The sequence below is a fragment of the Urtica dioica genome, chromosome 11, assembly GCF_054948205.1.
Source record: "Urtica dioica subsp. dioica isolate 48M chromosome 11, U.dioica_male_clone48M_v1_H2, whole genome shotgun sequence".
Taxonomy (NCBI): Eukaryota; Viridiplantae; Streptophyta; class Magnoliopsida; order Rosales; family Urticaceae; genus Urtica; species Urtica dioica.
The window spans coordinates 18,422,829-18,435,784 of NC_142766.1; the positions used below are offsets into that span (position 1 = coordinate 18,422,829).

Sequence of the window (12,956 nt, forward strand, 5' to 3'; positions counted from 1 at the left end):
TGTATTAAAACTCATGATAGAATTGGTATTTTATAGAGAAAAAGTTAATGATAGAGGGAATCTTGTAAGTGAGTAGTCAAATCGCGTCAGAAGGAGTTGAGAAACGTGAGAATCTTGTAAGTGAGTAGTCAAATCGCGTCAGAAGGAGTTGAGAAACGTGAGAATCTTGTAAGTGAGTAGTCAAATCGCGTCAGAACGAGTTGAGAAACGTGAGAATCTTGTAAGTGAGTAGTCAAATCGCGTCATAACGAGTTGAGAAACGTGAGAATCTTGTAAGTGAGTAGTCAAATCGCGTCAGAACGAGTTGAGAAATGCGAGAATCTTGCTATAAATATTGCCTTCATAAGTTGTAATTTCACCACATCACCCACCTTACTAATAAAATGTCTAGAACTTCTAATTACTCTCGAGATGAAGACAAACTCCTTTGTAGGGTTTACATGGAGATTTCGCAAGACCCAATCATCGGTATATACCAATCATCCGATCAGTTTTGGACTCGTGTTGCGGAAGCTTACAACAACGACAAAAGTCCGGATTCAGAGATGCGTTCGACGCGATCAATCCAGTGTCGTATTCAAGTGATTGAGAAAGCTACAAGGAAGATGCATGCATGCATTCGACAAATTGAGAATAGACACCCAAGTGGTGTTTCAACTGAAGATATTGTGAGTATTATAGTTTATTATTTTCTCACGATTAGATTTTTACTTAACCATTGTTTTATCAACTTTCAGATGGATCAAGCTAAAGTATTGTTTTCACAAGATGAAAAATTCAAAAAAGGTTGGAAGTTTGATCATGTGTGGAACATTATTAAGAATTTTGAAAAATTCCAAGATGGAGCCTCAAGTGCAAGACAAACATCTCGAGGTTCATCTTGCCCACAAGAGTCAGAAAATCCAACTCCTGAATCTGCTAGACATCCATCTCCTCCTGAGCGGCCGATTGGGGTGAAGAAAGCCAAATTAAAAAAAAAAGTGGATGATGGAATAATGTCTAGAATTAGTGGTATTGAGGAAGGAAATAAAGAACTTCTTGAGCAATTGAAGAAGACAAGTGTTATCAGGGAACGCCACTTGGAATTGAAAGAAATCAAGGAAGAAAATAAAATATTGTTCCGAGATTTAAGTTCAATACCAGATCCACAGGTTCGGGCATATGTTCAAGCCGAACAAGCGAAAATTATGCAAAAGAGGCTTGAACAACAACAATCCCATGCACCACCTCCGACTTCTGATTCATATTCTCAATATTTTACCGGTCTCGGGGGATCCGGCACCAATCTTCCAGAATATTAGTTTATCTATTGTTATTTTATTTTGTTGCATTGTGTTTTTAATGTCTTTTGAGTTTTCTTGTTGTTTTTTTTAAATTGCTAATGTAATTGTGTTTGGTATTAGTTTATTATGACCGTTTTAATATTATAATTTTCTTGCAATGTGCAAATATCATTGTTGTATTTTAAAATATTGTTGTCTTTTAAATTATGCACAATAATAAATTTTATATAAATTAAATAATTTTAGGGGTAAATATTAAGTAATTATATATAATTTGGGTAAATTTTAAAACCTAAAAGAGAAAAAAAAAATTTGCGTTTAAACAGTGGCACTGCACTGTTGGGAAATAACTTTCCACGCTATATTAGCGTGGGTTATGGCGCTCGAGTGGAGCACCAACGCTATATTAGCGTGTGTTTTGGCGCTCCACCGGAGAAGGCCTAAGTTTTTCTTAATAATACTCTCTTTCAATACTCTTTCACTTTATGCTTTCTCAATAATTTTTATTCCAAAATTCAAATTGGAGCGTGATTTTATGTTTTCCTCGTTGCTACGTCATCAGTGATCAGCCTAATCTTCCCAACAAGATCAACAAACAACAATGGAAATACAGATTATTTCTTGTGTTTCCATTCATATAGTATTATTGGAATATTTTACCTCGGACAAAGTTATGTCAACTTTTTGAACATTACTATCTTCATTTCATACGTACATGCATGCGTGTTACACACCTTCCATCTCTGTTCGCTGAATGTTACAACATATAAATATTATTAATTTCTAGACCTGTGGAAACTTCCAGGAAAGTGCTTCGACACGTGGGATCTTGCTTAGTACGATAGTAAATACAGAAATAGTACTAGTCAACGATGATTTATGTTTCCATTATGTCCTAGTTTTGCACTACCTTCTTAGTGTGAGCTTTTAGCTGCGTCCACGTCAGTTTCGTTCTACCTTCCATTTAATTAATTTAATTCGAATTACATTATTCAAACCGTTTTGTTCGGTTCTTTATTTGGTTTGGCTTACCATTCAATTCCGCAACATTTTTTTTGTCGTATGCGGAAATTTTTGGTGAGAAGTGTAAACCTCAAGAGTCGTACGGAAAATATTTTCCTGCTGTACGGCGGATTTAGTACGTACCGCGTCCTTATTCAGAGTGTAACATTTTTTTTAAACTCTTAATTCTTAAAGTGTAATACTTTTTGAACATATATATATGAATATATGACTAGTCATTGTACTTCTTTTTTAGTGGAACACCACTAAGGTTCTTAGGATAGAATTGAAAAATGCGTCTCTTTTTTAATCTAGGAAAATTAAAAAAATAATAGCTTTTGAATTGTGTGTATGGTTGAAATATAATGTTTTATTTTTTATTTTGTAGGAATAAATATTTGAGGAAAGTATGTTAGATCATTTCTGAAAAGTATATTGACTATTTTGGGAATTTTTTAAATGTAGAAAGTAAAATTCGTTTTATTAATATCTTTTGAAATTTGAATTTAATATTGAAGTGTTGTTAGTTTTCAAATTATATAATACAACTAAATATTATATGGGCCTATTAGATATATAGCTTTATTTACATATCTATTTGCTAATTAGCCAACTTTTAAGTTCTTACTTCGAATAACACAGTAATATCGCTCAAGAAATATATGATCTGATAATCAACCACGCTTTCTTTATCTGATATACGACTCTTTAATCAGTTGCTTGCTTGACATCGATTTACGCGTTTTTCTTTTTAATATTTTGTAGAAATTATTCGAGAAGAGATGGCTTTCAAAGTAAAACTCTCTCTTTATCATTATTTATAAAATAAAGGAGCTCAATTATGATTACACAATAATAATTTTGCTTTCTATACACCGGCAATGGTTTAGAAAATTCAAGGAACCACGTACCTTCTTAATATAATTGTGGCAAAACTCCCCATGACTGAGTTATATATAAAGTTTGTACTATTTAATTTTAGAGAAAATTACGATATAAATACTTGATGTTTGCGAGTTGTATCACTTATATACTTCTGGTTAAAAAAAAGTAGCAGGATAACTACTTATGTCCACTTTTTGTATTTTCGTAACTACTTGCGGGGTTAAATATGGATGCATTTACACGTGGAAAGTCGTGATGATAACTGATAAAATTGTCCATTATTTAAGTTAATAATTAAAGAAAAAAAAAATTAGAAATTGGAAGAATAGAACATAATAAGAGATTACAACTTCTTTTTTCAACCAAAAGCCCCAAAATTGAAAACCCTAGAGCTCATTTTTTTTTCTTGCTCATCTTCAAAGCTTAAAATTGAGGAAATGGAAGATTAAAACTCATCTTTCGTAAATCGTTGCAGCAACATAATAGGACGGAGGGTAAGCAACAACGGAGAGTTGAGTACGAAGTTTGAATTTTCGAAGTCAAGGTGCGTACCTGTTTCTTTAGCGTACATGTGGTTGAGAGGACTTCATGGACTGATTTGAATCCAGGGAAAAGATTATTTGTGAGCTGCTACAAGAGAAAGGCAAGTAAGAAAGTCGAAATTTTATTCTTGTTTAATTCATTTTTTTTTCAAAAATAAATTCTTATGTTATTGCTCCTCTTCGTGGCTTGCTCTTCTTCGTCACTACAAAGGCTTTCGAGGTCACTCTCACCAATAGGTCCCTCGTTGTATACTTCATTTACGACAGACCATCATCAATGTGGACGAGTTGGTTCTTCTTTAGCCATTGCCTCAAATTCGTGCATTTTCATCTTCCACAGATGATTAATACACCACGACGAAGTGCACTTGCGATTCTGTGAAATTTAGAAGACTCGGATTCAGGATTTTGAAGAAAACGATTACGGGAGATAAATGGGTTAGGGATTTCGAATGATATTACGTTGTTATGTTTTTTTACATGTTATTATTGTTTATAAATTCCATTTTATTATTATTACCTACAATAAATGCTCATTTAAAAATCAAATTTAAATCCCGACCGATCATTTTTAAGACATTGATATATAACCCTGTAAGTAGTAACGGAGATCAAGATTTGAGATACCATTTACCGTAAGAGTTTACTGTGGGTTTTTCGGAAAAGAAATCGGTAGATTTTTCATAATAAATAAATACAAAATAAGTTTTCATAACCTTTATTTTTTTTTCAATTTATTTTATTATATTTTTATTTAGAATTGCAGTAAATCACATTTTTCTCGTGGTAAGCCCCGATTTTTATGAAGTTTTTAACTGGATCATGCCGTTTTTTGCATCACGGGATTCTCTATCGGTAGCGGTGCGGTAAACCCATGTTTTACGGGTATTTCACAAATTTGTACATTTCGCTACTGAGATTTGGCGGTAAGCGGTACACTGTGCGATAACATAGTGGTTACCCCAGAGACTCAAACCTTGACGAGATACAAATAGTGGATATCCCGCAATTTTTTAACATATAAGTGATACAATCCGCAAACATTAAGTATTTAGACCGCCATTTTCTCTTAATTTTATCATCAACTTTGCACTATTTAATTTTATTCTCACATATTTAGTTATTCTTTTAAGTTGCTTTATCTATTTAGCTTGAAAGACCCCTTCTCATAATTAGAATGCATATAATCTTATATCCAACATGGATTGAACTTATAATCATGGAATCAATTTGATCTTCAAATTATTAATGGTAAGTTCATAACCATAACTCATTTTATTAGTTTAGGTGAAACAAATCTACTGATTCTTTAATTTCCCTGTTATAGATTGAATATATGATAAAAGTATAGAGTCAAGAGTATTTTTAATGATCGATCATATCATAAAGATCCGAGTTGAACATGCAATTACTTTGATTTGGATTATCTGCAAGATGCTCTAGATATTAAATAAAAAAGATGTACAACCAAATATGTTATCTTATTTGTTAGTTTAAGTGCTGGAAAATTACTTTAGCCATTTTTTCATCTATATTTCTCATTCTACTGAAAATATTATTTTAGAAAGAATTGGTTGCAATTAGCCAGTTTCCTAATTTTTTTTTTTTTTTTTTTTTTATGTTTAGTCAAAATTTTATGCAAAATTTTATTTTATTAAGAAAATAGTTCATCAGGTTCGCAGTAAATTAATTAACTAAAAAGTAAATTTAATTTATTATTTTAGTTAATATAATTTACTCTTTGATTAATTAATTTACTGCGAGTTTGTTGAACTATTTTTTTAATAAAATAAAATTATGACTATTTTTTTAAATAGAGTGGACTAATGACTTAATTGTCCTTTATTAAATAGTTAAAAGGAGTCATGGGCGTATTATATCTGTGTGCTTATTAGTCTATCTATGACGGTATATCCTTGAATGTTGTTTTTAAATTATTATATATTTATTTAAGATGCACAAATGTTACAAAGTTTTGTTTTTTGTTTTTTTTTTTATCGGATGTTACAAAGTTTTGTTGAACGCGGCGGTATTTTTTTTTATCAGATAAACGTGGCGCTAATTTTTTTTTTTTTTTTTTTTTTTGAATCTAACGTGGCGCTAATTATATATCCATGTTGGAGATTTACTCTAAATAAGTGGCTGTGTTCACACCTGACACCCACATATATATACTTTTGGGGTTACTTTTATGTGCACGCCATACTAGAGACTTTGATCTTCAATCTTGTTTCATAGAAAAGATTTGCTTCTTGGCAAAGGCGTTACGTAAAGTATGTTGAAACTTCTACAAGTCTTGCGACCGGATTCGAGCCAAGTCAAGCACTCTAATCCAACTGCTGATTTGTTGGTTTTATAAAAAATCATATTCTTTTGACGAACTCAAGAAGCAAGTCATGCATGATGTGGCTAGTTTCTTTCATGCAAAACATACGAAAGTACTACTTGACCATTGGAATTGGAATATGCAATACATAAATAAATAAATTTGCCTTGTTGAATAAGATTTTTCAATCATTGCCGGGAAGATTATATGAGATGACAGCAGATAAGTACATTACTCTTCGATGTGTAATGTCTTTCTAATGTTTTTTATTTCCTTCTTACTTGTATTTTTTTTTTCTTCTACCTGTGGCAAGATATACTTAAAAGTTAAAACAAATATCCATAATCAGTACAAGAAATTATCACACTTCTGGGATAGGCTTCGAACTCTTCAAATAAATAAAGGCGTAATCTAGTGACAAATTGTGTAAAATCCATACGTTATATTATCGTATAAAATGCAGAACTTTTTATGCAAATTTATGCGACACGATTTCTAAAAAAGTATATATATATATACACACTTGGAGGAGCACCACGTGCTACGCACGTGGTAGATATCTTTTGAGAAAACCACTCTATCTTACATCTATTATAAATTTACACCTCTACGCTATACATTTAGATTTAAAAATGAATACTCTTATTCGAGAAGAAACAAAGAGATTTTAAAGAAATTATTTTAAGTCTTAACTAAATTAAATATATCAATCATATAGTTGTAACTTCACATGACATGATAGTGATTAATTTTGACATGATAGTAATTAACTGTGGACTCTTATACTCTACTGAGATTACTAAACTCTTCATTTCATTGGTGTCAACCTACATCATCAAACGCCTCAGAATTGAAAATCCAACATCGCAAATAAATAAAAGAAAAATTAAAATCAAATATCATTTCCTAATTCTCCAGAACAACGAATTGAATCCATAACAAGTCACCTTTCTATTTTCGTCCGGGGTCGATGAAAAGTGCATTGAGAACCATGGAGAGCAAGGCGAGGTCACAATACTATCAAATTTTATAAATTTAGTGAAATTTATATTGCCATATATGTTTTTTTTATACTTTCATTGACAAATTCACACAGACAAACAATTATTGAAACCTGTTATTTGACATTTTTGTAGTTTTTATTTTAGTAATATAACACAACTCTTAATTTTTTTAAAATCTACTATTAGTTATAACACCCTGTATAGTTAGGTATCTAATGAATCATCCTTTTGAAATTAGAACGAAATCATTCCAAATCAAAAGTGATTAAAGCATCTAGTATTTTATAGTATTACAATATTTTATATTATTTTTATGTTAGGCTACATTAATGTTATTTTTAAGTTTGTTACCTGTACTTTTTCTATATTAATTTTAATTTTTCCTAATAAATTGAACTATAAAAAAATACATGATTTTGTGTTTTACCATCAAAATACTCATTCATATACATTTTCGAATGTCCTTAAAAAAAATGTACATGTTCCAATGCACAAGCTTTTCTCTCTCTGAAAAAAGGACTGAATATCAACCTCATAATAAATATGGGTGAACTATGGATATAGCTTAGCAAGTGACTTGTTGCGACAGGTGTCCTTAAAAAAAATGTACATGTTCCAACTTCTAAGATGACGTCTAAGATGAACAAGTGAATAACTTCTAAGATGACGTCTTCATTGTTCATGCTAATGGGTTTGCTTACGAAGGTTCTGCATCTTCAAATTTCATGCTTTTGTTGTCGCGAGTAAATTTCAAATATGTTCATTGTCATTCAAGGAAAAAAAAAAAGGAAAAGAAAGAAGACATCTGGGTTTTTTTTTTTTTTTTTTTTTTTTTTTTTTTTAATACGGACCAGGCTTCGCTCTTCATAGAAGTTGGGCTTGAATCTAGTAAGGAGCCCAATTACAAAGCTAGTTTTCTACAAGCAAAAAAATAAAAATTAAGCTAGTTACAAAAGAGGAAAAGATAATTCCAAAACTATAATTATTAAAAAAAAATTTCCATCAATTGCTTTTAATTCCAAAATTATGATAAAGCTTGTCAATAAACAACGTTGTTTATTGACATGTTTGCCAATAAACAAAGTTATTTAATGATAATTTTGTCAATAAATAGTCATATAGAAGTAATTGATGGGTTTTGGCACCTATGGCACCAAGAGAATAGTGTGCGTGTCTCTAGGAGATCCCGGTGAGATGACTCCGATCCCTCACAACTATCGACTTTTAAAACCCTTGATCCTCAATCCACCGAAGATTCATACCTCATTTTCACTGCCGAGGCACATCCTTTGTAATATACATTATAAGCTATTTTTCAAAAGTCGGTTAGACTCTCTAAACTCTAAACTCTCTCTCTCTCTCTAAAAACTATAGACAAACTAAAAACTCTCAAATTCACATTAATCGAATTAATGTTGAGCAACGTAGCTTGCATTATAGAAAATCTCACCGCCATAACTCGTTTTCCTTTCTTTTATAAGTGAAAAAATCTAAAAAAGCTATGTTCTGGAAAAAAATGGGACAACCATGTAAAATATCTCTCTTGATGATACTTGTTACATCCTATATAAGATCCTCAAGTAGTATATATCTTTTTGAGTGTCTTAAGTGAAAACATAGATTGATCGAGCACTCCAACGTTCTTGAGAAAATTTATATGAAAATGAAAATTAACGCAATACACATGAAATTTATGGTGAATCTATCATCGTCACTTGTGGTTTAAGTGATGACCTAAAAGCAACAGTAACAGTAACACTATGATCCTTTAAGATAAGATACATAGCTAAAAGAACTATAGCTAGAAACTTTCGTGATAAGTTATTATTATTTAATAAATATTATCATATTTTAAAGTCTCGTAATTGGCGTTTCAAGATTTTAAAGGGAAAGCTTTACACGAGAATTCATGTACAAACATATTATCTCTTTTATAACTTTAGCTTATGAGCTTTATTCTAAAAGAGAATTGATGTACGCTTACTTATTCCTCTCATGGAGAGCTTATAATTCGTAAATTAAAAACTCAAACTGTGATTTTTACTTTTATTACATAAATTTTAGGCTGCATTTGATTTAATTTCATATTTTATAGCTACATTGCCAGACAACTTATCTGGTTCCGCATAAAAAACAATTGTCGTTGATAAAACTTTCAGTAACTCCTGATTTATTGAAAACATAGTTAAGGAAAACTCCAAAATTATGAATTTTTTTTTCATATGTAATTAAATATATGAAATATATGAATGAAAAAATAATAATAAAAAATAATTTTTTATTTTATTTAATTACCATAAATTACTATTAACTTTTCATTTTATAATGTGAGAGTTAATTCCAAATCCAGGTCCATTTGGCTCACAGGAGTTAGGTTTGGTGTGACATTTTGTGCAAGCTTTGCTCTACTCCACTCTCTCTCTCTCTCTCTCTCACCGGGAATCTCTCATCTATTCCCGAACTAAAAGATGTAATTCAGTCTATATATTATTCCGAATTATACGCACCTAAGCCGAATTATCTCATAAAAAGGCTCAAATATTATTTAACAAAAAGAAAAAGAAAAAAAAAACCTTGGGAACAGAACAGTGATCGATGAAGGAGAAATTGCCGGTACGGCGAAGCAGCGTTGAAGCGGGTCCCACGCCGACAATGGAGCTTCCGGAGGGCTGGTTCGTCGAGGAGAAGCCTCGCCCTAATTCCTCTTCCAGGCCTGGCAGAATCGACAAGGTCTGTTCTTCTCACTCTCTCTCGAATTCTCTATATCTTTCTGAAACCCATTTCTGAGACCGAATTTTGTATGCATGTGGAAATGCTTCGATGAATTCGTCTTTCTGAGGATTGAATTGTGGTTTAGAAAAACAGAAGAGATGATTTTTTTCTGCGTTTATGCTGAGAATTTGTTGCAGATATACGTTGAATCGAGCACTGGAAAGACTTTCCGATCGATCCCAGCTGTTGAGCAATACTTGGAGGGGAAACAAAGCATTGTTTCCTCGCCAAAGCGGCCAAAACGAACTCCGGAGAAAAAACCTAATGTAAGGAATCGAATTTGGTTTGTGTGTTCTTCAATTTGGCTGTTATATGTGTGGAATTTTTAGGTTTAGTGATCGAAGGAAAATTCTTTACATGTTTCAGATGCAAATCACTCCCTCGACACCTCGTGGCTCGGACTTTGTGCTTCCCGATGGTTGGATCGTTGAGGCGAATCGGCGATCCAACTCTGATACCGTCGACAAGGTTTCCGAAATATGACTAATAAAGATGAATCTGGAATGGAGATAAAATGAAACTCTGGTCTTATCTTATTATTGTTATTTATTGCTGAAATGATCATATATTTTGCCAATTCTTTGGTTGATTCAATTCAGTATTACATTGAAGCGGAGACGGGAAAGAAGTTTCGTTCTCTACTAGCTGTTAAGAGACACCTGAGTGAAGCAGGCCATGAATATGCTGTAAGTGTGTTATGGAATTATTCAAATTGGTTCCATGTTGGAAAGAAAAATTTGGCTGTTTTTTTTATGAAACTACTGTGACGTTTTTGCTGAGTCGTCGAGTTTTTATGGGTTGGTCAATTTATTTTTGCTCGTAAATTATTTTGAAGAGGGACAATGAACCCAAGACCCGGAGGAAATCAAGTTTCGCAGTTTCTGTCAAGGGCGACAAAAATGAAGCAAGCATATCTGCTGTAAGGATTTAGCTGAGAATTATCATTTAGTTCAATGAATTTTTAGAGTGATTCAATCATTAAAAAAAGCATTATATTCTGTTACTTTGTATTATTTTACTTACAGATGTCTTTCTACGAAAATCACACTACATGCTAAACACTATAATCTAAACTGGTTTAACTATATCTGCTTGCATATCTTCTAATATCATTCAACCATTTCATTAACTCTATAACAGGCAACATTCTGAATCGATCTCTTAAATTTGCTGTGTCGACACAGGTTTTATGCACATAACCAATACCCAAGAGATTTCCATAGAAACTATCGTTCAGTAACTTTGAAAAAAATAAACTAGTGTCTAGAAATTTTTACTGTATATCGGCATCTGTAGTTTGGGAACACGATGAAAAGTTTAAACATCTACTGCCCTTGAGAGGTATTTCGGGGTTTCTACATAGTCACACAAGTTGCAATTGATTGTCTTAAAACGATTTAAGCTTCAATGACAAAATCGATCCTGTTACAGGTAGAGAGCCATACTCCTCACAGCACCTATTGCTCCGCAAACTTTGTACTGCCAGATGATTGGGCAGTTGAGAAACACACTAGAGAAAAGTCCCACGTAATTGACAAGGTATTTTGTTCTATATTTATTTTTAGCTCCTACGCAAACCTTGCTTCTAGATACTAGTGAAGTTTACAGGTTGACTTAATTTGCAGTACTATATCGAGCCAGAGACAGGTAGGCGATTCCGCTCCTTGGTATCTGTCGAAAGACACCTAAACCAGAAAGAGGATAATGAGTTAGAGATGCGACTCATGGATTTCAAATGTCCCAAAAAACGCCGTTCGGTAGGTTCATTTGAAGCACAAATTATATGACTTATTCGATTCTGTACACTGATATGCTTTACTCTCAGACTTCAAGTAGATCGAGTTCTAAGAGTACAACTGCGTCTGAGGAGACGAGTTGCCAAGAAATTCCTGATGACCTCCCTGAAAAATCGGAGGAAAATCCGACTACCCCAAAGGAAGTCTCACCAGACGATGATTCTGGGGTAAAAGTTTAGGAGCTTGTGGATTATTTTAATTTCTTTTTTCTGTTTCGTGACCAAAGCAAGAACGCAAGTCTATGGTTTTTTTTTTCTTCTGATTTTAATTTGTGTCTTTACTAGCCACTGGAGCAATATTCTACCCCGGAAAAAACTGAAACTGTGGAGGAAACTGAAGGCCCAAAGGACGATTTTGGAAGCCCGCCATCGAGTGTGAACTGGGTTCTGGCTGGTCCTGCCGGCGATACGTGGAACCCACAGCTCGACGAGCTTGTTGTACCCGAATCTACAAAGCAAAAGTGGTCAGAAAAGTTCATTTCGTCTCTCAACCAAGAGGACAAGTAAAAGTTGGAATATTCGACGCTCTGTCAAAAAGATGTATGAAATATACTCTTGCCATCGGATTCCGAGTTGTCTAGCTTCAATCTGTTTTAATGGGATTAGGTTTAAATCCAGTTGTACTTGTAAGTTAATGTCTCCTATAATTTCTTCTGATGAAAGCAATGAACTAGGTAAAACTCTGAGCAAGAAATGAAGATCCTCATCATGTTTATTTGGATTTGGAAATGACAGTGGAATTCACGTTGTGCTATAGCTTTGAGGTTTTGATTTGATCATGAGCTAGAGATGTTGCTTTAGAAGGAAGGAAAAAGAAAAAAAAAATCAACCAACCAGTCATCTTGAGCTAAATTAGTAACGATTAAAGATGTGATCGGAGTCCCAACAACAGCAATTATCGTTTTCCTTACATAAATGCAAACCACACGGCCATGCAAAATACAGATGTATTCTTTTGTTCAACAAAATGCAAAGATAAACAGTTCGGAATTTCATTCCGAACTAGTCAACGAGACACATCCAATTTTCTACTCTTTGACCTGTGTCTTTGAGACTGACAACCCTCTAGTGTGGTAGTCTCCCAGACAAGTAGAGCGCCAGCGTGTCCCTGAGAGCCACGCCGGCGGGCTCGGCGGTCCCACAGACCTCTTGGCAGTAACCGGAGTCGTGGTCGCGAGACAGCGCCACGTCATCACCGCCACCACCACGAAGCTGGTCTTCTCCGACGTCGACTCCAATATTGTGAAGCAAACAGCAGACGAGGATGATCCTGGGCAGCCTGTGCTTATCGGGGCGCCACATGGAGCCCCGAATGATCCGCCAGGTGTCCTTGAGCCTGGCCAAGGC

At 33.5% G+C, this 12,956-nt stretch overlaps 2 protein-coding genes across 2 annotated transcripts; both read left to right on the plus strand.

The window, feature by feature from the left end:
- Nucleotides 1-383: 383 nt before the first annotated feature.
- LOC149381959 (uncharacterized) lies at nt 384-1,360 on the plus strand. Its single transcript, XM_089601722.1, has 2 exons — nt 384-668; nt 738-1,360. Exons 1-2 carry the CDS (start codon nt 384-386, stop codon nt 1,299-1,301), a joined length of 849 nt encoding a protein of 282 aa, XP_089457848.1. The 3' UTR covers nt 1,302-1,360.
- Nucleotides 1,361-9,390: 8,030 nt separating this feature from the next.
- On the plus strand, nt 9,391-12,330 carry MBD7 (methyl-CPG-binding domain 7). Its single transcript, XM_089600669.1, has 9 exons — nt 9,391-9,772; nt 9,952-10,080; nt 10,181-10,282; nt 10,414-10,500; nt 10,650-10,733; nt 11,246-11,353; nt 11,440-11,571; nt 11,640-11,777; nt 11,895-12,330. Exons 1-9 carry the CDS (start codon nt 9,638-9,640, stop codon nt 12,114-12,116), a joined length of 1,137 nt encoding a protein of 378 aa, XP_089456795.1. The 5' UTR covers nt 9,391-9,637; the 3' UTR covers nt 12,117-12,330.
- The last annotated feature ends 626 nt before the right edge of the window (nt 12,331-12,956 follow it).

Excerpts from the sequence above, each read along its gene's own strand:
- MBD7 (XM_089600669.1), top strand. The coding sequence starts at position 9,638 with ATGAAGGAGAAATTGCCGGTACGGCGAAGCAGCGTTGAAGCGGGTCCC. Across the intron at positions 11,354-11,439 it reads AGTCCCACGTAATTGACAAG|TACTATATCGAGCCAGAGAC; the intron begins GTATTTTGTTCT and ends CTTAATTTGCAG. Across the intron at positions 11,778-11,894 it reads CACCAGACGATGATTCTGGG|CCACTGGAGCAATATTCTAC; the intron begins GTAAAAGTTTAG and ends TGTCTTTACTAG.
- LOC149381959 (XM_089601722.1), top strand. The coding sequence starts at position 384 with ATGTCTAGAACTTCTAATTACTCTCGAGATGAAGACAAACTCCTTTGT. Across the intron at positions 669-737 it reads GTGTTTCAACTGAAGATATT|ATGGATCAAGCTAAAGTATT; the intron begins GTGAGTATTATA and ends ATCAACTTTCAG.